At 40.7% G+C, this 23,119-nt stretch overlaps 1 protein-coding gene across 8 annotated transcripts in view; it reads right to left on the minus strand.

The window, feature by feature from the left end:
• PMS1 (PMS1 homolog 1, mismatch repair system component) overlaps positions 1 to 23,077 on the minus strand; it is an 87,495-nt gene extending 64,418 nt beyond the window's left edge. For 6 of the 8 annotated variants that reach the window (XR_010919832.1, XM_067549020.1, XM_067549023.1 and 3 more), the window contains exons 1-4: positions 22,935 to 23,077; positions 19,905 to 20,061; positions 12,928 to 13,110; positions 5,549 to 5,651 (exon numbers count right to left, since the gene is read on the minus strand). Coding sequence is in view for 7 of the 8 variants with exons in the window: in XM_067549020.1 (XP_067405121.1) it covers positions 5,549 to 5,651; positions 12,928 to 13,110; positions 19,905 to 20,036 (418 nt within the window). In the remaining variant the exon portion in view is untranslated. Of the gene's footprint in view, positions 1 to 5,548; positions 5,652 to 12,927; positions 13,111 to 19,904; positions 20,062 to 21,338; positions 21,727 to 22,605; positions 22,865 to 22,934 lie in introns of those variants that run through there. The other 2 variants (XM_067549021.1, XM_067549022.1) reach the window with 2 other exon arrangements.
• Between the last annotated feature and the right edge of the window lie 42 nt (positions 23,078 to 23,119).

The raw sequence follows: 23,119 nt of genomic DNA on the forward strand, positions 1-23,119 counted from the left end.
AGATCTTTTTTTTTCACTCCCTCCCTCCTTCAACCAGACCTTATTATGATAATTTATATTACAGTGACACCTGGAAACTCCCACCCAATAAAAGGCTATCTGTGCTCCAAACACCTTGCAATCTCATTAAGAGAAGGGGCAACAAGTGGGTGGAACAAACAAAATCAGAAGGCATGAGGCAGGAGAATAGTAACAAGAATGTGTGTTTATAGAGGGCAAATAAATAGGATAAATGTCGGCATTCTTTTATACTGGCCACCTACCTAATCATTACCTATCATTGTTGATAATTTCCTCTGAAGGCAACCCAATAGATGTAGGTCTTGAGGAAACATTTGAAAGAGTACAGGGTAACTGCTGTACAGATTAGTTAAAGGACATTCTTCCCTGGTCACCCTTTATGCATAAAACAAAGATTGAAAATACTGTTGGGAGAAGCTGACAGAACGAGTGATGGAGGCTGGTATTTTGATGGATGGCAGGAGGCAAAGTGATAAGATATAAGAGCAGATAAGTAAGGAAGGTAAATTGAGAGGGGCCTACAAGGTAAAAATCACAAGCTCATATTTTGACACAATGGAGAAAGGGATGCCAAGGGAAGAAACTTCAAGTCGCAGTGATAAGACTAAGAATGACAGCCATGAAGATAATCTTAGCACAAATGTTCTAAAGGGTCTTGAGGGGAGAGAGGGAGGATGATCAGTGCAGAAGAGCCTGCAATAGTCAAGTCTGGAGGCAATCTACCAGACAGACATGGAAACTCATTTTAAAAACTGAAGATGTCAGCTGTGGGAGCCAAAGTGAGGGTGTCAGAATTCACACAGGGGAACTAACACACTTCTATATGTCTAAAAATTGGGAAGTGGACCCAAAATACACATTTACTACTAGAAAAGATACCCTTTTGCCTTGATCCTCCAGGTTCTCCATCATCCCCGATTTTTTAAAAAAATGTTCTCATGACAATGCAAAACATGTCTGTGGTGTAAAAGGCCAAAATCCAGCACCACTTGAGTAAATGGAAGCTTTGCCATTGACTTAATTGGGAACAGGATCAGATTAATACAGGAAAACAGAATGTGGTGTGGAGTGTGTTTTATTTGGAGAGAGGTGCAAAAGAAGTCTCGATTAGCACATTTTATTAGGTTTCGGTAGTAAGCCCTATCCTGTCTGATTTCTCTGAGATGCCAATAAATGTCTGGTCTTTTGATTTTCCAAGTCTTCCAGTTTAGCCTCATGCTGCTTGCATTTATCTGCTTTTCTTATAAAGGCCCCTAGAGTTTTCTGCACTGCCATTCCAACATTGCCAGTATGTGTCTTCCTATTTTTGAAAGGTAAGTCTGAAAGTCTTCAAAGTTTAGAGCTGTGCACAATTCACATAATACAGTGAATTCATCATTGTTTCCTCATGTATTTGTTTCGGTGTTTGAATATCCTTCAGGGAAATTCCAACAAGGCCAATATTTTTAAAGGAGGTGCACTATGAGGAAACTGCTTAGTTTTGACATGAATTAAAATAAGCTGCTGTTTTAATCTTTACAAACTTACTAATAAAATTAAAATGCAGTAACTTCTGTGGTCCCTTTGCAATGTGGGATCTTGAGCTCCAACACTAGGTATTTCATACCACACAAATGCAGACATCCTGTTGTGGTACATCAAGTGTTTCTGCAAAGCAACAATCCTTTATGGTATCAATCTCTTGTGCCTTCTTAATATATCACACTTTTTTTCTCATTACAATGGAAGCAGAATTCTAGGACTTTCCAGAAACTCCATCTTGACCCTCCAAACCCTTCTATTGATAATTTACTGAAAAGTTGGTGTATGGTATATGTGAGAGATAAGACATGAAGTGCAGATAGTATGAACATAAACACCAGAGAAAGATATCCTATGCCACTAAAGACCATTGTAAATATTTAAAATGTTTGTCTTTAAAACTGCATTACACAGTGCAATACAATTATCCTTGCCTGACTATCAATAAGATAATAAGTTACTGAATTTTATTACAAGACAACAAAGGGAAGAAGTTGTACAGTCTGTGTATCTCTGCATTTCGTTAGTAAAAACTTGCAGAGTTGACCTATTTGAACCAAAGGGAAATAAACCCTCCAATTAGTTTTTGTTATGAGATTTAATTCTCCAATCCAAAACCAGATAGTAGTAAAAGCAGCAAACATCTCTCTGCTGGACCACAATGTATTTTAGGCTGGGAATGGATGTGGAAGATAATCTACATATTCTGTACAAAACAAGGACAAAGGTCTACTGTGAAAAAGAAGGGGAAAAGGAGGTAGCTAGTGGAAGGGTTCTGTCAATGGATTAGATAGTTCATGCTTGTATGTTTTACTTCTCAAGAAGAAAGAATGTGAGACAGAAAAACATAGCTCTTGTACTACTGAACGCTCCTTTTCTGTATTCAGACAATATATTACTCATTCACTGGCCCCAATCTCAGCTGTGTTTGAGCACCAGTATATGACTAAAAAGAGATCAAAAGTTCTCCAGTGCCCTGAGAACTTCCAAAACTTTGGGATTTAGAAAATACCTGTGATTATGCTACCTGTGAGTATGTTATCTAGCTTTTCAAATTATAAAACAATTTAGCGCAGGAAAGACATGAGCTAGAAGTTCAGCCCATGTTGAACTGTTTAATAATGCAGAAAAGTTTCTGTGATAACGTATTGGCTCTGTAAAAGACTTCGTCTCTTTCTCAGGTCCATCTGGAATTTTTCTTTTTCAACAACCTATTTATTTCATTTCCACTACAGCACTGTGCATCTTCTTCGCTTTCCTTCTTATCAAAGCTCCACTTAAGAGATTTGTTTGTCCACCCTCCTGCTGGAGATGGGGGAAATTCCCTTGTTCACTCCTCACCAGAGTCTGGAGAGATTTGTTTGTTCCTTGTGTGGGGCTGAGAGAGACTTTTCTGTTCTCAATCTCATTACTGGAGCCCACAGAGATTTGTCTGCTTGTTTATCTACTGAAGCTGTAGGACTCTCACTGGTTTGATTCCTGCAGGACTTCTGTGAGATTTGCTAGTTTTCCTGATCTCCTTTTGAGAATTATGAATGTTCTGGGTTGAGAGAGACTTTTTCCTCCCTATATAATGATACTTTCCACGTATATAGCACTTGTCATTCTTAGATCTCAAGGCTCTTTACAAAAGGTGGATTTTATTACATATTTTACAGGTGGGGAAAAACTTAAGTTCCAACTCTTCAAAAATATCCATGCTTTGGGAGCTCATCTCAAGTCACCCAGAGCCTGATTTCCAGAGGTTCTGAGAACCAGCTGCTCTCCACTGACTTCAGTTGTAGTTGTGGATGCTCAGCTACTCCAAAAATCAGGTCCATGCTGTCTCTCAATATGGACACCCAGAGTTCTAGACACATAAAACTACTGAACTTTTAAAAAATTTAGACCTAAGTGACTGAAGTTACCTTGTTCTTCTGACTCACAAGCCTGTGTTTTTCCAGAGCTTTCCACTGCTGGATAAGTGGGAGAGACTCTAGCTCTTTGCTACCCCATCCAAAGGTTGGATTTTAGGTTTTACTAAAGAATTTAGATTTTACTAAAGGATTTTTTTAAAAGAACAGTTTTTAGGCATGGCAGAAAAGAGACTTGTGGGAATTCTGGGACTTGTGCCCAGTAGCATTATCTGCCAAAGACCCTTCACAGGATTACCTTAACAGAATTTCCCAAATACAGTGTTGATGGCTATTAATATTGCGAGAGAGAGATTTGGAGCTCAAAGATTTGATCCCATATGTTTAAAAGTAGTTACAAATCTAGGAAATAAAGAAGATGATCTTTGGTTCATGCATGCACAATACATTGTGAACTAACAACACAGCATGTCTTCATAAGACTGAACACTTGCCCACACATGGAAAAAAAGCACTTCGAAGAAGAGGGGGTGTGCAACAGTACTACATGGTGACAACTGCCACAACAACAGGAATACAAGAAGGAACCTGGAAAGTTAAAGAGGGTAACTGGTGTTTGAGATCTCACTGAGTCACTTCTTAAAACCAAGGACCATACTCTAATCTCTATTACTCTGTTTTACACCAGCATAACAGAGATCAGAATCTTGCCTTACATCTCAGTCACTATTACACATGGATACAATCGCTCACATCTCAACCAAGTACTCTGACCCCAGAAGGGGTAACAGTGAAGAACTAAAAGGAAGCTGTGTGTAGAGGCAGTGGTGGTTGGAGATGCAACTGAGTGAATAATCAGAGTTTACTCTCTGCCTTGGTCTCTGATTAGAATCAGTTCTTGAGGCAGAATTGCTCTCTGGGAACCTGTCATTAGGTGTTGGGCTGAGGTTCCTGAAATAAGAGTTTCCCTGCATACCATTTGACCACTTCTACTCCCAGATGGGTCTATGTGCATAAATAAAACAAGTTACACTTAGAATACAGCCAAACTCCATGTCACAGATTTCCCACCACCACCAGGATGCCAACTTGTAAGGAAGGCCCTGGACATCTGATACTGCTTAGACAGACTGGCAGCGCCGGTGTCAGGACTGAGCACTAGTGTTGGAGGAAAGGACAACACTACTAACTATGGCTTATATTTCTTAACGATTGTCCGTAGTCTGAAATTCTCACTTCAAAACAGCATTATTTTTAAAAGGACGTTTATGAATACTTGACTCAGTTCTTGTGGACATCTCAGAAATTAGTGCCAAATGTTACATCTTTTTGAATGTCCTCTGTTCCCCTCTGCTACATGGCAGAAAAGAGAGCAAACATGTTACTGGTGTAGAAATGAGACCATAAGACTGTGCAGACAGGGAAAGCACCTATGCAGAATGTCCTCCCCACTCCTCCATTGCATAGTTCGCAGCCACTCTAAACTGAAAACCCCATGAAAATCAGAGGCATGGAGTTAGATCAGCCATTCTGCACAGTATCGTAACAGAGAAAAACAATGTAATGTTCACAACAAATCTATAGGCAAGTTAATGTTGAGAATGTCAATATTAGCTCTCACTGTGCAACACAACAGTTGAGAGAGCATCCCTATATCATGGCTGTGTTGAAAGCTACTGGCAACATGAAATGTGAGCATACCATTTTACCAGTGACTGGGGGAGCTCGGATATCTACAGAGGGATTTTACTAGTCTTTGTGGACACGGACGGCCATGAGCCCTCTATTCTATTTAGGCCTTGCACTCTCTATTCACTGTGGTATCTAAGTGCCCCTACCTGCTTTTTACACTACTAGTCTCCCAGCCCCACTGATTTGCTTTTCAGCTCATAGAACCCTAAAGATCTTCTCAAGTCCCCAGGTTTTTCCTTCTACTGATTTTCACACAGAATGAAGAGATATGGCCCCTAGAGATTATCAGCTGGAAGTGAGGCACCTGTAAGTATTTTACTTTAGTTTCTCTTCAGCACAACTGCTCAATTTTGGGTGTGCAGGGATGGGCATCAGAGTAGGATACGGGGCTAAAAACTTCTAAATCCGACCACTTGTTCTTACAAGGAGAAACACAAAATATCACAATAAACACAACTTACCTTGCCCAAGATGAGAAGGCTTCTGAGAAGTTACATGTCCACTGCTATCCAAGATGTACTGGGTACTAAAATCATCAGCAGCTGTCTTTGTTGTGATCAAAACCTGAAAATAAAGAACCTCAATTCAATCAGGGATTTCCAAAGTTCAAAATGGTCTGAAGATACTAGATATGTTCTGAGCTGATTCTCTGCATCAAGTTACTTTAAAAAAAGAAAAATAATGTTATAAAACAGTCTGTTTTTCTACCAAATACATCATCCTAATGACAAAAATACTTCATAATACACTGATTTTCTACCTCCTGATTAAAAACTGCATGCAGATTGTTACTTCCTTTTCCCAGGTGCGAGTACACTACATGAAGTGTAGCTTTTAAAACAACATCTATAATAATATATACTTTTCTAAACTGACATTTTTAACTTAAATTTATTTAAACAAGATATTCAAAATGTCTGTTCTTCATAAGAGAAAACATAAGGTGTATCACAAGAGTTCTTTTAAAATAACTGTTTCTTCATAAGGAATTCCAAAATGCAAAAAGTCACCATTATCATTATCTTCTGCCCTGAAAATCTCTTTCAGTAGTAAAGTACTTTTTAAAAGATTTGGGTGATTTGCAAAGCCCCTCTTCCAAAAATCAAGAGTACTTCAACAGTCCAATAAAATTGGAAGTAACTGCACTCAGATATTAATACACTGAATTATAAAGCAACTTCAAGATTTTAAATGATGTGCATGGAAGACATCAAGGTTATCAGAAACATCCTAGAGACCTTTATAAAAATCATATTAACTTTATATAGGAATAATCTGAAGTGCAGTTACACCTCTGGAGTGAAAAACAGCTACTGTTTACAGCATACAGCAACACTACATACCAGTTTAGGCCAGGAAGTGAAGAACCACAGAAATAGGGCTGCAAGGGACCTCAGGAGGTCCTCTAGTCCATCCCCCTCATGCTGAGGCAGAATTAAAAATACCTATACTGTCCCTGACAGGTATTTGTCTAATCTGCTCTTAGAAACTTCCAAGGGCAGTGATTCCACAACCTCCTAGGTAATCTGTTCCAGCACTTAACTATACTTATACGGTAGTTTGAAAGACTTTCTTAATATCCAAGCTAAATCTCCCTTGCTGCAAATTACTAAGCTAATTACTTCTTTTCCTACCCTAGGTGGACCCAGAGGACAATCAATCACTGTCCTCTTTATAACAACCTTTTACATATTTGAAGACATCATGTCTCCCCTCAAACTTTCTTCTGTAAACTGAACATGCCCAATTCTTTCACGCTTGCTTCATAGCTCATGTTTTCCAAACCTCAAAGACAGCACAAACAGCCCAATAGTTCTTTTTTGTAGTAGAGCAAAGAAATAGTCCCCAAACCCAAGCTCAATAACCCAGTCGTCTTGCAGTAGGCTCTGGCAGTCATTGGCCCTGCCTCAGGACTGAGCTGTCATCTTCTTTTTTTAACTGCCCTTCATTACCTGAGAGGGAACGCAGGAGTAATGGGGCTGAGTGGGCCCACAGCAAATCATTAATTCTTGCAGGCTCAGGGTGGGGTTGGTGTACCTCATCACATATCCTCCCCCTCAAGCCAGTTCCCTGGACATAGTTGCCAAGACCCCCTCTTTTTGGGAGAAGTCAGCATTCAGGTTTGCCTCTCCCTGCTCTTTGCTGAACATAAGAAGCAATGGCTGATGGGATAGGTACCACCTCATTAGTCAGGGGTTTGTTTTATTCATCACATTCAGCCATCTTAAAGGGGCATGATTCATAATCAAGATGAAAGGGGTCCAAGGGAGGTAAATAATGAAGTGCCTCCATCGCCCATTTTATAGCCAAGTCTTCTTTTTTTCAATAACAGAATAAAAAGGCTAATTCCTAGGGAAATAACTTGCACCTAATATGTAGCACTGGTTGTTCCTTCCCCTAGACCTCTTAGGACAACACTGCCCCCAATCCAACCTCTGAAGCATCGGTCTGCAAGATAAATGTCTTTGAGAAGTCCAGGCTATACAGACCAGATTTCTCACATAGGAATTTCTTTAATGACTGGAAAACTCTTTCCCAAGATTCAAACCAGCAGACCTTCCTCCGGCATTGTTTCTGATCAAGTCCATGAGGAGGGCTGCTATTATGGTAAATTCAAACCAGCAATAATATCCCACGAGCCCCAGGAACCTTTGCTCCTGTTTTTTTGCCCTTGGAGCAGGGCAGAATTTCAAGGTCTTCATCTTGTCTACAGGCAACCAGACTTTGCCCTTTCCTAAGGTGTATCCAAGGAAGGTAGTTTCCTCCTTTCTGATTTTGCATTTAACTGGGCTCACTGACAGCTCCTTGCTCCAGGGACTGGAGGACGGCAGATACATAATCTCAGTCTCGTCTACAAAGGATACCATCACCTCAGTAAACAGCAGTGTACGTTCTTGGGTCTGAAGGTCTTGGTCCATCTGCCATTGGAAGGCTGAAGGTGCCCCATGTAGGCTGAAAGGCATCATTCAAAAATGAATACATAAGGCATGGTGAAAACAGTTTTCTTACAGGACTCTGGTGTGAGCAGAATCTGTCAGTACCCTTTTGTCAGTTCCAGTGTAGTCATATATCTGGTTTCCCTCCACTGGTCTAGTAGTTCATTTAATCAGGGCATCGGAACTTGGGACAAGTGGCACAAAAGTCTGCCACCTCTTTGTATATTCCAGGCGAAAAACTGGCCTAGGATTCTAGTGAGGATATTCTCTTTCCAAGATGCCCTACAAATGGGATGGCATGTGCTAATGTCAGGACCTCCTTCCCCAAAGGGAAGCAGAACTAGGAACTGTGTTCAAACTTCTCCTGTCTGTTTGTCCCTTTTGAGGCAGTAGTCTCTTTCCACCTCGAGCTCAAACTGGGGGTGCTGGCTGTCTTACTGTGGATTTGTTACCTCCCCATTCATCACACTCAGGGGATCATAGGCTCAGCTCAGGATCTTGACCACATGTTGTTCTCCTATGAAATCGGAGAACTGGGACAAAACATCTGTCTCATCTAGGGTAGTTGCCCTGACTCTTCACCTGAGAGGAAGAATGGGGAAGCCTCCAGCTGACTGGACCTTTCTTTCCCTGGGTCTGCTTCCTCACCTATCCCTACCCAACTTTTGACCCCTTTGATGCCCTGCTCTGGGTCATCTGGATTCAGTGTACCAGGCCCTCTGATGATTCCCCAAATTGCCCAACATCACCCTAAAATATTCCCAGTCCCAGCCCAAAAACATTGAGTAGGCCAGTGTTGAGGCTAGTCTCGCAACTAGGGACCTTGGGTGATGACCTATGGTCATTTGCACCCAGGTATTAGGTTATGACTTAACATCATTGTGGATACATTGTACATAAATGGTCTCACCGGGGGAACCCTGACCTTTACCAAATGGTCCTGCACTAGGGTCTCGTCACACTCCATGTCAACAATACCTATGACATTGGTCCATTTATTAGGGTGGGAATGGTCAGCTTGGCTGAGGATGGTTTCTGGGCCTGGTTTTCTGTAGTCCAGACCTGTCTATAACTGAATTCTATGTGAAAAATAGACTCCCAGCCATTGGTGGTCAGAGTCAGGCCATGGCCCTGACCTTTGAGCCACAACCTGGCCCCAGTTCCTTGGTCCTCTCAGATGAGGGACTACGGGTGGTCCTAGGATTCTGGGCTGGGCTTGGACCTATGTTGTCCAGGTTTCTCTGCCCAGCCCAGCCAAGGCCCCTGAAACGTTCCAAAGATTTTCAAGGATGGCTGGTTCACACCGGAAGTTTGGCCATTCTGATGCCCGTCTTCCCCTCTGACCTTCAAGATTCAGCTGCCTCTCCCTGGGTGCCCTTGAGGCAGCCTCAACAGCCATATAATTCTTCATCAGCTGAACTTCCTCAGCGAGTGTCTTGGCTCTGTGCCTCTATATGCAGTCTTTTCCCACAGCCAAGAGTATCTGAACAAGCTGTTCTACCATTGGATGTTCAGTGACCAGAATGCCGGTACAGGTTTCCAGCTTCAGCCATGTCTAGCATAGCTCCCTCAATTTCTGGGCGCTCACATGAGACCAGGCTCTCAGGGGATACTTTTCCTCTCTGAACTGCTGGTTGGCTGGTCTCCTCCATTATGTCCAGATAATCCAACATGGCTGCCTTTACCTTGGCATAGTCTTGTGCAGTCTCCACATCAAGGCCTAGGTACGAGGCTTGGGCAGCATCCATCAGATAAGAAATCAACAAAATGGCCACTTCTCTATGAGCCACTGTAGCCACCCATTTGAAGGTCACAAAGAAGTCCTCTGGATCAGCCTCGGGGCCCATCTTAGTGAGCTGCTCTGGCACAACTGTTGTTCTCAAGGCTGGGCTCATGAGCCCCAGAGAGCAATACCCCACTGGAATGTATGAACAGCAGTGTTGTATGTAAGTGTGATGGAGTACACCAGCCCCTAACTGAGCCAGAAAGGGTTAATGAGTTGCTATGGGCCCGGCCTGCTACTCCTGCACTCCTTGTAAGGAAATAAACAGGCAGTTAAAATGGGAAGAGGACAGCTCTGTCATGGGCTGATGAGGGAGGAGAGCAGATCTCCTGTCTTTTGGTCCCTGAGGAAAGGATGAAGCTCTGTAGAGACTGCTGACTACCAGAGCCCTCCAGAGGAAAATAGACCTGACACAGGACTATTGAGTTTATTTTTGGGACTATTTCTTTGCTTTACTACAGGAAGGACTTTTGGACTGTCTGTGTTGTCTTGGACAGACCTGCAGGGCCTAATGAGACTGTCACAGGGAACCCCGGACTCGGATGGTACAGGGAACTACCTAAATAAACACCAGCGACTTTTGCACCCTACTCATGTCTGCCCTGTAGTTTGTCTTGGACTTTGAAGAACATAATCACACATGGTGGAGAACGTGGGCATCATCTAACCTTGAAGAAGGGGGAGATCTGAGTGATCTGGATTGTCAGGTATTCTATGGTGGGAAGCAGGAGTTTGTCATGCTTGGGACAGCATGGATCTGGGGTGAGTGGTGAAGTAAACAGCTGAGAACCAGCAGCAACAACAGTTCCCACAACAGATGACAGCCCAACAGCAACAGTTGGTCCATGAGCAAGGTGCTCAGGAGCAACAGTTGGTTCAACAAGTTGCGACTCCCGTGCAACTGCTCAGAGCCAGGGTGGGGAGGGGAAGGTCATTTGCCTTTTTCACAACTGCATCACATTGTTGGCTCATATTCAATTTGTCATTCAGATCCTTTTCTGCAGTACTACTGCGTAACCAGTTATCCCCCATTTTGTAGTTGTGCATTTGCTTTTTCCTCCTAAGTGTAGCACATAAACATCATCTTGTTGATTTCAGACCAATTCTCCAATTTATAGAGCTTATTTTGAATTCTAATCCTGTCCTCCAAAGAACTTGCAACCCCTTTCAGTTTCCTGTCATCCACAAATTTTATAAGCATACTCTCCATTATCCAACTCATTCAGGAAATCTGAATTGAATCATACAAAAGGACAGACTTCTGTGGGATCACACTTGATATGTCTTCCCAGTCTGACAGGGAATCATTGATAACTACTCTGAGTACAATCTTTCAATCAGTTAAGCACTATTTTATAGTAATTTAATCTAGACTATATTTCCCTTGTTTGCTTCTGAGAATGTCATGTGGGACTATGTCAAAAACCTTAACGAAGTCTAGATCACATCTCCTCCTTTCCTGCATTCACTAGGTTAATTACCCTGTCAAAGGAGGAAATCAGATTGGTTTGACATGATCTGTCCTTGAAAAATCCACGCTGGCTATGATTTATCACCTTATTATTTTCTACGTTTAATAATTTGTTCCAGTATCTTTCTGAGTATTATGCTGACTGGCCTATATTCCTTGGATTCTTTTTTTTCCCCTTTATTACGATAGCTTTGTCTTTCTTCAGTCCTCTGGGACCTCACCCGTCCTCCATGAGTTCTCAAAAATAATTGCTAACAGTTAACTACAGGCGGCAGTATAGGTAGGCAGACTGCAATTACAAACATCACCAGTATTTAAGTAATGTAATTACTGATGCTGAGACCAGTACTTAAGACACTAGTGTCAAGTCTGCTCTGTTGTGACATGTACAATGGGAATTTTTAATGACCAAAGCAGACGCCATCCTGGATTGGTATCTCATTTGAAAGACAGCACCTCTAGCAGCATAATGCTCCCGCATCACCACCACCAGGCTGAATCACTGATTCATTGTCTACTCAGAAGGGGACCATAATCCAGCCAAACAACAGCCCTTCTAAAGCACCTGAGCTTTCTTTGGGTATTTTCCATCCAAATTCTGGACCTAACTCTGCTTTGTCCATAGATGCATGCTCTCCCACACTCAAAACTCACTCTTGCAGTCCATTATTCCAGTGAAAAGTAACTGTCATGGGAGGTCATGATTGTTCTATAGCTAGCTTGGGCCTATCCCACAAAGACCTTTGAAGGTAAAGATGGAAAACTTGAACTTGATGGAATTTTCAGATGGGAAGAAAGTGCATAGAGGAGCAATAGGATGGTGTGCTCTCAATGCTTTGTACTGCTTACAGATCGGTGGTTGTATTTTGAACAGACAGACCTTTTTTGTGGTAAGCAGTTTCATTCCTAGATAGTAGTGCATTGCAGGGTTCAGTTGTACCTGGATCACTGTGCCCAGATCAGACTGCAGGCTCCTGGCTACTCAAATGTGAAATAGGGTGTTTTTGCAGCCATAGATATTTAAGTAGCCAGGAACAATGAGAGGTCCAAGCAGACCTCAAGAATGCAGGTCACACTGATAATCTGAAGGCAGACATCCTCAGTGGAGAGAGAAGTTATGCTGGCAACCAGTTCTCTGAAATGCTCTTCTCTCCAGGCCACCTTCTCCTCCATCTTGCTCAGAATTAGCTTCAAATCAGTATTTTTGTATCCAAGTGCTGATGTTGGCCAGGCACTCAGAGATGCAGTTTTCAACTGATGTATGAATAAGGAGATTGGATGATGAGTGAGAGAATTCTGAAGAGCCTCTGTACCTTGGAGTCAAAGGAAAGTCCAGGAAACACAGCAAATAGTTGCCTACCCAATTGAGAGAAAAAAGTGAAGCACTGCCAGCTACCAAACTGATGTGATAAAGAGCCAGTGACAGATGCCAAAGTGAACTCAAAAACAGTAAGCTTCCCAGCTCAGTGGCTTCACTGGAGTGGAAGAAGAGTCAAAACAGAGATATGAAACTGCCCAAATTCTACATTTAAAAATAAAAGCCAGCATACTACTCTGAGGTTGTGAGCACAACCTTAAGTGCTCACATTTATATTTTGCAATTCTTTAAGTCAATAAGGAAGTTTGACACATCTTACATTCGACTCTCACCTCAGCTATGCAGCAAATTGACCCCAAGGCTTCACCACGAAAACCATAGGTTGTCAAGCATTCAAGATCCTCAGGACAGCTTATTTTTGAGGTATAATGCTTAACTGCCATAACTGGAACATCAGCAGCTTTGATGCCGTCACCATTGTCTCGCACTTCTATTTTATCAAACCCATAATTCTCCTAAAAAGAGTAATAATATTATCAATCACAAAAATACATCTCAAATGCAAAATTAGATATTATATACAATGGTTACTCTATATGTATTGAAGTGGTTAAGGATCCAGTCCTTTAGTCCTCAAAATAGGCAAATTTCCACGTGAAGAGATTGCAGGACATACGTGTATGTAACGTGTTTATACAAACATGTACAGAGCAAAACTGAAACAGTTAAGTAATTTTATACTGTTCCAAAACAAGTAATATATTAAACTATGTAGTTCTGAGGAACCACTATTATTACAGTACAGCTAACACATTAAAAGTTATTTCAAAATCTAGCTCATGACTTTATAAAATATAAACTGAGAAAAAGATCAGCAGATGAAATGTTAAAGATGGTTCATTCTTATTTCATCTTTCCTCCCTTTTACAAAGGGAAGTGCATGTTTTGTTAATGTATCCCACTTTATCTAATCATCATAGGCTAGATCCTGCACCCACTAAAGTAACTGGGACCTATGTTACCAAATCTGTAAGAAGGATCTACTAAGAATTTTTAAAATTACATCTGTGTACTTTTTTGCTTCTTTCTGGGATATAGAGAAGGTCTGGATATTGGAGGGAGGGGTTTTGAGGGGGAGGGGTTAAGTTTTTGTTCTGCTCCCTTTTTCACCCTAATGACATCAAGTATATGAAGTCAGCTCTCCCTGTGCTTTTACTGAAGGACCTATGAGAGGTATCTGTGATATTTACTATAACCTGTGCCAACCTTAATTGAAAAGAGCAAGGATGTTAAATCTTTAACAAAAGCTTGATTTATTCAAAACATTAATCATGGGATTTAAATTGGTGTTAATAAAAACAAAATACCAACAATCGGACTACAAATCCCTATTCCTCTCATTGCTCAACTTTCATTCTCTTTGCTTTTACGAGATTACCATTTCACTAGTTCTCCAGTATTCACAAGAGTAGTCCTCCTTAGACCAAACCTGGTGTTCTAATGTGTAAGTGGCAGGGGGAGGGAAGCTTAAAAATGTCAGGCCTTCTTTATAGATCAAAAAGAAGCAAACCTTTTTTCCTTTGTAGTTTACCTTTAATGTAAGTAAAAAATTTTAAAAAGAATGAACAGTGGATAGTGAGATACAATTTTTGGTCAAAATGATGCCTTAAATACACTCAAACAAATCTAATGTGACGGATTCAAAAGACTTGTTAATTAGCCCTCTAAAAGGTAAATAGCCCTTCAAACAAACAGGACTGAACATCATGATTCATCTTATTTATACATTATATATAGTTTTCTCCCTGGGAGAAGTTTTTCCACTATCTAAATTTTGAGCTGACAAATATTAACATCTAACAAAAATTAATATTAAAAAGATGCAGGTCTAAAATCATAAATAATTAAACTAAGATAACTAAATTAAAGATGGAACTTAAATGAGAAGAAGCCCATGACATAGGGGCATTGTAACAAAGTTTTGCTTTCTGCTTAACTGTAATTTGGATATATAAAAACAAATGTTATAATGCAGGTTACTCAAACCACACACAAGGAGATCCAGTTACAGAATTACAGGATCTCTAACTCAACCTGTTTTACCCAATTACTGAATGGCTTTCTGATCAGATTATGATCTAACATACAGTACGTTATGTGCTGCAGTACACAGGCAAAACAGGGTGAGTTAGAACTAGTGTGATAATCTTAAAAGAAATCAGCACTGATAAAGCTAGAAAATCTTGGATCAGCAGTTCCTATAGTGGTTCATAGACCACGTGGTCCACAGAACAATTGCCTGTGGTCTGCGAGAGCTGACTGGCTAAATAGTACTGACTTTTTTCCTTGTTTCCAGTTGCAACAATGCACTGAAGACATTTCTAGCACTACTTTTCCAGGTAAACAATTGCCGTAAGTGCCACAGGGATGTTATGCAATCCTAAAGTGGGAGGGAAGGTGTCCAAAAACAATCTCTTCATTGACATGTGGTCTGCACTAAGGAACAATTTAAGAACCCCTTAATTAGACTGAACTATATATATATATATATATATATATATATATAAATAAATAAAACAAATGGGGACATCAGGTTTTAGAAATATGTATCCCCATTTCCCTATATTCGTAGCATGAATGATGCTGGTGCTCTCTCTGAGTGAGAAATCATATTTTTGCCAATAATTCAGTTAGTCTGGATCTCCTGCTACAAAGCTAACTGCGAAATATGAAATGCAACTCATCATTGGAAAGAATGGGAAAGAGAGAGTGGCAAAGCTTCAAAGTTGCTTTAATGAAAGTGCTATTCTTTAAATGTATATGTGGCTAATTTAATAATGGTGGCTTAACTGCTTAAAATGAACTAGTTTAAGAAATTTTTCCCTTACTATAATTGTAAGTCTGTCTCATTGCTGTCCCATGCTTTCCCACTGTGAGCAACATTATCTGTCTGATTTTTACATTATTCTTTTTTGTTATATCTGACACACTGTAACTTGTTTTTCCTGGTTTCAATTTCTTTGTAATTAGAATAATATACTACTACTACTTTATAGTTCTAAAGCACCTTCATTAGAAGGCATCAAAGAGTTGCACACACATTAATTAGTTAAATCTCCTCCTGAAGTAGCTAAGTTTTAACACTCCCACTTTACAGATGGAGAAACTGAGAGGCCTCAGTGATTTGTCCCGAGTTATTCAGCAAATCAGTAGCAAAGCTGCAAATAAGATCCCCATCTCCTGAGTCCCATCTCCATGCTCTAATCACAAAAACATATTGCTTCATCTTTTATTTTATATTACAGTTTTATTTTAATGACAGTGTTTTCCTTTATGGGATTAAGTATTTTAATGACAGTGTTTTCCTTTATGGGATTAAGTCAGACTTCCATTATTATTGCAAAGTTATTTCTTTTTTTCTCATTTTTAAAATGTTATTCACAAAAGGTGACAGACAGTTCTGAAAATTAATTCCTCTCTTTGTTCACAAGTACGTCACAGGTAGTGGCAATGTAAGCTTTCCAACACTGCTCCATTAATGTATTAACATGCTTCAAACCTGACTTAGCACAAACAAATGAAGAGGAAAGCAGAGACTGAATCCTGGACTAACTGCTGAGACAGTGATAGCCAACAGGGATGGTAACTCTCACGTATACACTTGTCCGTAAGGAACTGGACTGATGCCATCAACTCATTTTGTGTCAATAAACAGACATCAGGTGGCAACTTTCAGAAATTCATTTGGCTGAATTCCTGCCAGTGACCTTCCAATGAAATATAGGTACAAATCAGATTATCCAAACTGCTCTAGGAATTTATGTAGAATTGCAAGGTGAGCAGATGCCTTTCCCAACCTTCTGTAAAAGGAAGTCTAAACACCCTGTAGTCAAAAACTCATTCTCTACTTCCTGGGGTTTAGCTTTATTAACCAAGAAACTAACAACAGAATAACAAAAACAACAAGAGTTCTGTGGCACTTTAAAGACTAACAAATTTAATTTAATTTAATTTAATTGAAGTGCCACAGAACTCTCGTTGTTTTTGCTGTATACAAACTAACACGGCTACCCATCTGGAATAGAACAACAGTGACTCGAACTTTCTCCCTAGGCTTGGTTACCCTGTAGCCCATGGGCCAGAAGTAGCCAGCCACTCCCCTCCCACTGGCTGCAGAAGGGAGCCACTGCCTAGGGACTCAGGTGGAGTGCACGTCTGGCTGCAGTGGGGGCAGAGGCAGCTAGTGGTGGATGCTGGTGGCCCTTCAGGGTTGTAAAAATGATATCTGTGGCCCTCGAGCCAAAAAGGCTGGGAACCACTACACTAAGGTTCCTACCTCAGGACTGTTCAATCCACAATCTACACACACTCTCTCCAGAGCCACTCCCACCTCCATTGTATCTGGTGAGACTAACAAGCCAGCTATCTCAATGAGTCTGAAGAACCCACTCATCCCTTTCCCAATAGGACCAACACCTGTTAACAGGGTGGTATGTTTCACGCAAACACTCTCAGTCTAGAACATGGACTCTCAGAAGAGTCAGAGCTTTAAAAAAAAAAAAAATTCAGGGACATTTCCAAATTTTGGATAACCAGAATTTAATTGTATCAGTCACCTGAGCCACCCAATCCTCTTGACACTGGAATCCTTACTCACATGAAATAGTCTCCTTGAAACAAATGAAGATCACTCCTGTGAACAAGGGTTGCAGTACTAAGACATTAATTTTCTTCGGAGGGGAGGGTAATGGACTACTCTTGTAAGAATTACTCCTGTAAGTGAGGAATTGGGCCTTTAATTTTCTTTGGAAGAGGAAAGGATTAAACACTAATTTTGTAAGTTTCGTGTTCTCCGCTGCACTCTGGAACTTATGTGGCATTAGAGTAATTGTTGGCACGCATTATGTTGTCAATTTTATTTAAATTCTGGCCAATAAAAATAGTATGTCAATACACAGCATTATCATTTCACAAAATCCCAGCAAAATAATGAGAATCCATTATGCAATGGCATTATGTGTGGCCATGCAAAGAACCTTCACGGCATCCACAAAATTTTAATCAGAAAATGTGTTTTGAGTTATTAAAAACCAGATTAATCTAGGGGACCTCCACTTTACTGCTGATTCAAATACTTCCCATTATAAAGAAACTTCTACGTATTTTACAGGGCAAGTTTTTTGGATTTGGGCTGAGCCATCTGCATCTATGGTAGTAGAGCAATATCCTGAGGTGACAAAGTTAGGTTTTCTCTGTTTAAGACTTGGCCCATATCACTCACTGTGATACTGGGATAATGGGTGAAGTACAAACCACACTCTGAAATTCAGACCCATGTTGCCAGTGGCTAGTGCAAAACAGCATGCAGAGGGGTGGGGAGGAAGGAGAGGTGTACTGCGTCAACTGCTGGGGAAGACTGCCAATATCTACAGATCATTTATTAAGCAAAAGTTATAGACAAGCTTCCTAAAAAATCAGATGTCAGCCTGTCCTCCCCTCAAGAAGGTGTTGGCAATTTAGCTCGCTGTCAAGAAGTTTTAAATCTTCCTCTTTTGAGTAAGATCAGCATTAAGTAGGTTGTGGCAAGAGAACTCTCATAGTATCTAGACGTCTCCTCGAACCTTGTCACACTAGTTACAGATGGGGATATGACATAGAAACAGCTCTTGTTGCTTTGTTTGATCTTCTTGCAACTGGTAATGATCAAACATCCATACTGCTATTATTATATCTATCAACTGCCCTCTGTACCGTTGATCATGATATAACATGCGGAAGTGGTTGGCTTTGCTCTTGAGTGGATCTATTCTCTCCTAGATGAAAGATCTCAGGGTGCTATATTAGAAAACTGCACATCGGTCAGGGGGCTCTCTCTTATTGCTGTGGGGTTCCTCACTTTCAACCCTCTTGTTAGCAGTACACTTGATGTCACTAAGAGAGACGGGGGCATATACAATGACCATCGAAGACTCCTATTGACTTCCTGTGAGCTTCCACGAATTTTGAATTGGGCCAGATTCTGATATCCTTACTCATGAGTGAATACTATTTTACTCCATGACCATTCCCATTGGAGTAAGATACAACTAAACATGAATAGTCAAGAGGCGTGGATGACAGTACCTTCAACAAACAGACTGTAAGAAAATATTCTGTCTCCATCTCAAATGATGCAGACAGTGCAAATGAGCTCCTTGCTCAGCATTTGAGGGAGGCTGCACAGAAGGGAGATGCCTGAAATCCCATTCAGATACCATGAAGGTAATATTTGTAGCTTGGGGGAAGCAATCCGAGAAGTTGGAAATTATATTGGCCCCTTTGTGTGGCCCTTGTTATTTGAGTTTGTAATTTGGGAATAACTCAAATAGCTACTTTTTTAGGAAAGGAAACTGGGATTTCTACATTGTGAACAAATCAGTTCACACAACCTGTATTAGTGGTATTTTTACTTAGCAAAGAAATAGTGTTATCTTTCATTAGCTGAAACATTTCAAGAATAGAAACATTTACTGCAACAAGAGAAACTGATCAGTTTGCCAAGTTTTTTTGGTTTGGGAAAGAAAGCCTTATTTTTTCTGGCTTCAGACAATGTTTTTTGGCAACGTGCTAACTTTTAAAATGTCCTGTTAAAAGAAATATTATAAAAAGGTACCAATATGCTTCATACATCATTCTGACTAGTACCATCTGATGTCTTTGAAAATATAAAAAGTTAAATGTTCTAGTTACAAAAAGCCTGAAAAACAGCCTCTGACATGGCCAATGACAACATTTTTCATATTTGTTTTTCTACTGTGTGCCAAGATTGCATACTCTGGACCAAGTGTGAAATGTGATAATGGTGTATAATTCCATTGACTTCAGTGGGGCGCTGAATGTCCACTGAGGTCCACCGTGTGGTTTTCTTCGCAAGAATGAGGTTTAGGTGTTTGCAAGTTTGGGCCCATAACTGTCAAAACTAAACTAGTATGGCCAAAGATCTCTAAACAAGCTCTGTGCAGTCAACCTCATTTCTGGTATTTTTATAAAGACAGACATGTTAAAGCAAGTTTGCAATAATTCATTAGCTCTGCTCATTGGCCCAAACTATGTCCTCAGTTACATCCCAACATGCCCTGTGACCTTAACTGAAATGCAAAGATGTAACTCCAGGCAAAATTTTGCCCATTAACTTTAGTGTTAAAATATACACATTTATTAATGATGCACATTTTTTAAAAGGAGACTTTTACACCCTTACATAACACAGGAGGAATTTTCCCAGCATATTACCAGCCAGTTTTCCACCTTAGTAACAGAGAAGACTTACCAGTTTAACATCAATGCTTGTGGCATTAGCATCCAAAGAATTCTCTATCAGTTCCTTCACTACACTGACAACTGATGTGATCACTTGAGAACTTGAAAGGAGACGGACAGTTTCTGCTGGCAACTGCTTCATCTCTAGGCTTTTAAAATCAGAGGAGCTGGATGGAAAAAGGTAACAGACCAAGAATTTAAAGAGTGTATTACTAATGTGATGAAATTTCTGTTCAATCACTTCTCAATTATCAACATGCACCACATTTAGTTAGGTGAATCATGCCACTATGGAAACAATACCAACTATATATTCTCTTCAAAACACACTAGAAGAGAGCTTGTATAGGAGCAGGCCCTATATCAGAAAACACTAGTTTGACAAAAGAGAATTTCTACTTTAGACAATGCAAGGATTTAGAGTAATAAAGAGCAATGGACAAAACATTTCATAGTCCCAGTTATCTTTTCAGGTACATTTTGTTTTCTGTTCAATACCACAGTGAGCACTTACTTGTTCCTTGACTAAATGAATACAGTATATGATCCTGATCCTGCAATCATATCTGCATGGGTGGACCCCTGTGCCCATGAGGAGCCCAGAAATGATGCCAAGATCAGAAAGTCACAAACCCCTCAATGACACCAGACTATTTTTAATCTATCTAAAATTACTGAGCCTAATTCTGCCCTCAGGTATGCCTTTGTAACACATACTGACTTCAACTGGAGTTATGTACAATCTCAGAGCAGAAGTTCCTAGTTTTTATTCTCATGCTTCTGCCCTAGACCACACTGCCACTGAATATGACTGTTTCTAACAAACCAAAACCCAATCTTCTGTGGGCCATATTCTGTCTTGAGACTTCTGACTTAAGCCATTTAATTTCTCTGTCTCAATATCCCTTATCAGTAAAATGATAATGCTTATCATACCTGCCTCAAAGGGATGCTATTATTACTTAAAACACTTATATAATGCCATAAATATACATAGTGCTTTATAAATAAAAAGATATATTCCCTGCACTGAAGAGTCTTCTAACATCCTGATCCTGCAAATGCTTATGAATGTATTTTCCTTTACACACCTTGAAGCTAATGATACTCGTGTGTAAAATCAAGTATACGCATAAAGGCAGAACTGGGGCATTAAAGTGGAGATTAGTTATTGTTCATACAGCTTTTTGAAGATTTAAATTGTAATATACATGCAAACTATAATACTATTAGCTTTGTCTTTAAAAAAGGAGTGTCAGAGAATGTCAAGATTTTAAAGAATTTTAACTATTGATTTTACAGTGTCCTCTCAGAAACTTGAGCATTTCCTTTGCCATGTTTACCCTTAATTAGTTGGTAAATATTTATATTTGCCCACTGTGTTTTAATCTGAAATTAATGTAATTGTGTAAAACAAAACAAAACAAAACAAAACAAAACGAACCTTCCTGTCTTTGTTTGTCCAGGAGTGTCACTGACACTAAGTTCTGGGGATACTCTACATTGAACACAGAAGCAGTGGAGCTTTAGAAGGGATCTCAGCCTTAACTATTCATGCACAATGGCCCCAAATCTTGCTCCTTTCCTCTGTGGGAACAGATGATTCTGTATGCAGAAGATACTCCATAAGACAGTTGTAAAACAGACAGCCCAACATACGGTGCACACTGCCTCCACACCATGGAGCCTAGCTCCACCTGGCCTACCTGAAGCAACTATTCAGGGAACAGTGGACCTCAACAAACAGCATCAGAGGCCACTGACTTCAGAGGACGAAGGCAGTCTATGCAGACTCTCCATGAGGATGTGGGAGTAGTTCTGCTGCTGCTCTGGGCCCTTAGAGGGATGGTTTCTTTCCTCAACACCAAAGCTCTTTTAGAAGAAGACTGGTCTCTATGTGTCAGTTACAGAGAGCTCCCTTCCACCTGGGTGTATTAAGAGTAATCAGTCTAAATAGAAAAGACAAGCTTATTTCTCTCATAGGACAAGGATATAGATCAAAAGGTAAGAGCTGTACTCTCCGGTGGTCAAACCATATACACTGCAACCAAAGCAGGGCATATGTTAGAAACCGGTTGATTTACAATTGCTGTTGTGAGGACCATAAATCTGAATCTCTGGATTTCTGTGCATGGAAAATCTCAACCATAATTTGTTGCTTTAAACAGTATGTGTGTGAGGGAGGTGAAAGGAGTTGTCACCTCATTAACTGATAATACAGAGTATATCCACTTCTAAGATGATCACTACACCTGTGAGAGCTTCATGCTTTGGAAAAACTGTTGCAAAAACAAACCGCTCTCAAGTCCATAGTTTGTTATTTTCTATATAGCTAAGTAAATTATACCTCACTCATCACCAGGGTGTCTCAGTGCCTTCCAGCAGTGTTTTTGTGGGTTTTTTTTTTTTTTTTTTTAATATAGATTCTGCTATGTGTTTGCTGGAGAAGGCAGATCAAAGTGCACCTATTACTTGGAGAAAAAGTTGGTGAAGGTTTGTGATGGTCCTTAGCTCTTGGGGGGTATTCACTGCCCTGGTCTCAGACTGGCCCTGAAAAACCTCTGTCTACTGCACAGAAGAGCTTGACCCTTTATGGAGTAGAACATGACAGTTCTTCTCTTGAAGAATGCCCCCTCCCCTCTTTTAACCCCACTTACCTGCTTATCACACAATTTAGTATCGTGTCACTTGCATTATCCTACCTTACTCACATCAAAATGCGGAGCTACACAAACGAAGGCACAGAAAATACCAGCGACGCTGACAATCCAATGTCATTTTAAACTGCCTGCGCTAGTAACTGAACCGAGTCCCCTCAGTCTGTGCTCTCCTCCAGCCTCGCTAAGGGTGAGGGATGTGACAGTGCCCAGTTTATTCACCCTCAGGCCTCATTTTCAGAGGAGAGGAGCGGAGCCCCCACAACTCCCGCTACAGTCCGCAGAGGCTGCTCAGCACTTCTGAACATCAGACTCCTGAAGTCGCACCAGCCTTTTCCCCTGTGGCAGGCAAGGCGAAGGCACTAGTGTCTTCCCACTCTTACCTGGGGCCTACAGCGGAGGCCAACAGCGAGCGACCCCAGCCAAAACACACCGCTGCACTGTGACATGCTCAGTCTAGGGCCGCCTTCCTTCCATCCCAAAGATCAACCAGTGCCACGTGCTTCCGGCCGTGCAGCAGCAGCAGCTTCACTAGCTGCCTCTCCCACCGCAGCGAACAAAACAACTC

This window comes from Emydura macquarii, unplaced genomic scaffold (genome assembly GCF_026122565.2).
Source record: "Emydura macquarii macquarii isolate MOO-44397 ecotype Brisbane River unplaced genomic scaffold, CSIRO-AGI_Emac_v2 contig_1253, whole genome shotgun sequence".
Lineage (NCBI taxonomy): Eukaryota > Metazoa > Chordata > Testudines > Chelidae > Emydura > Emydura macquarii.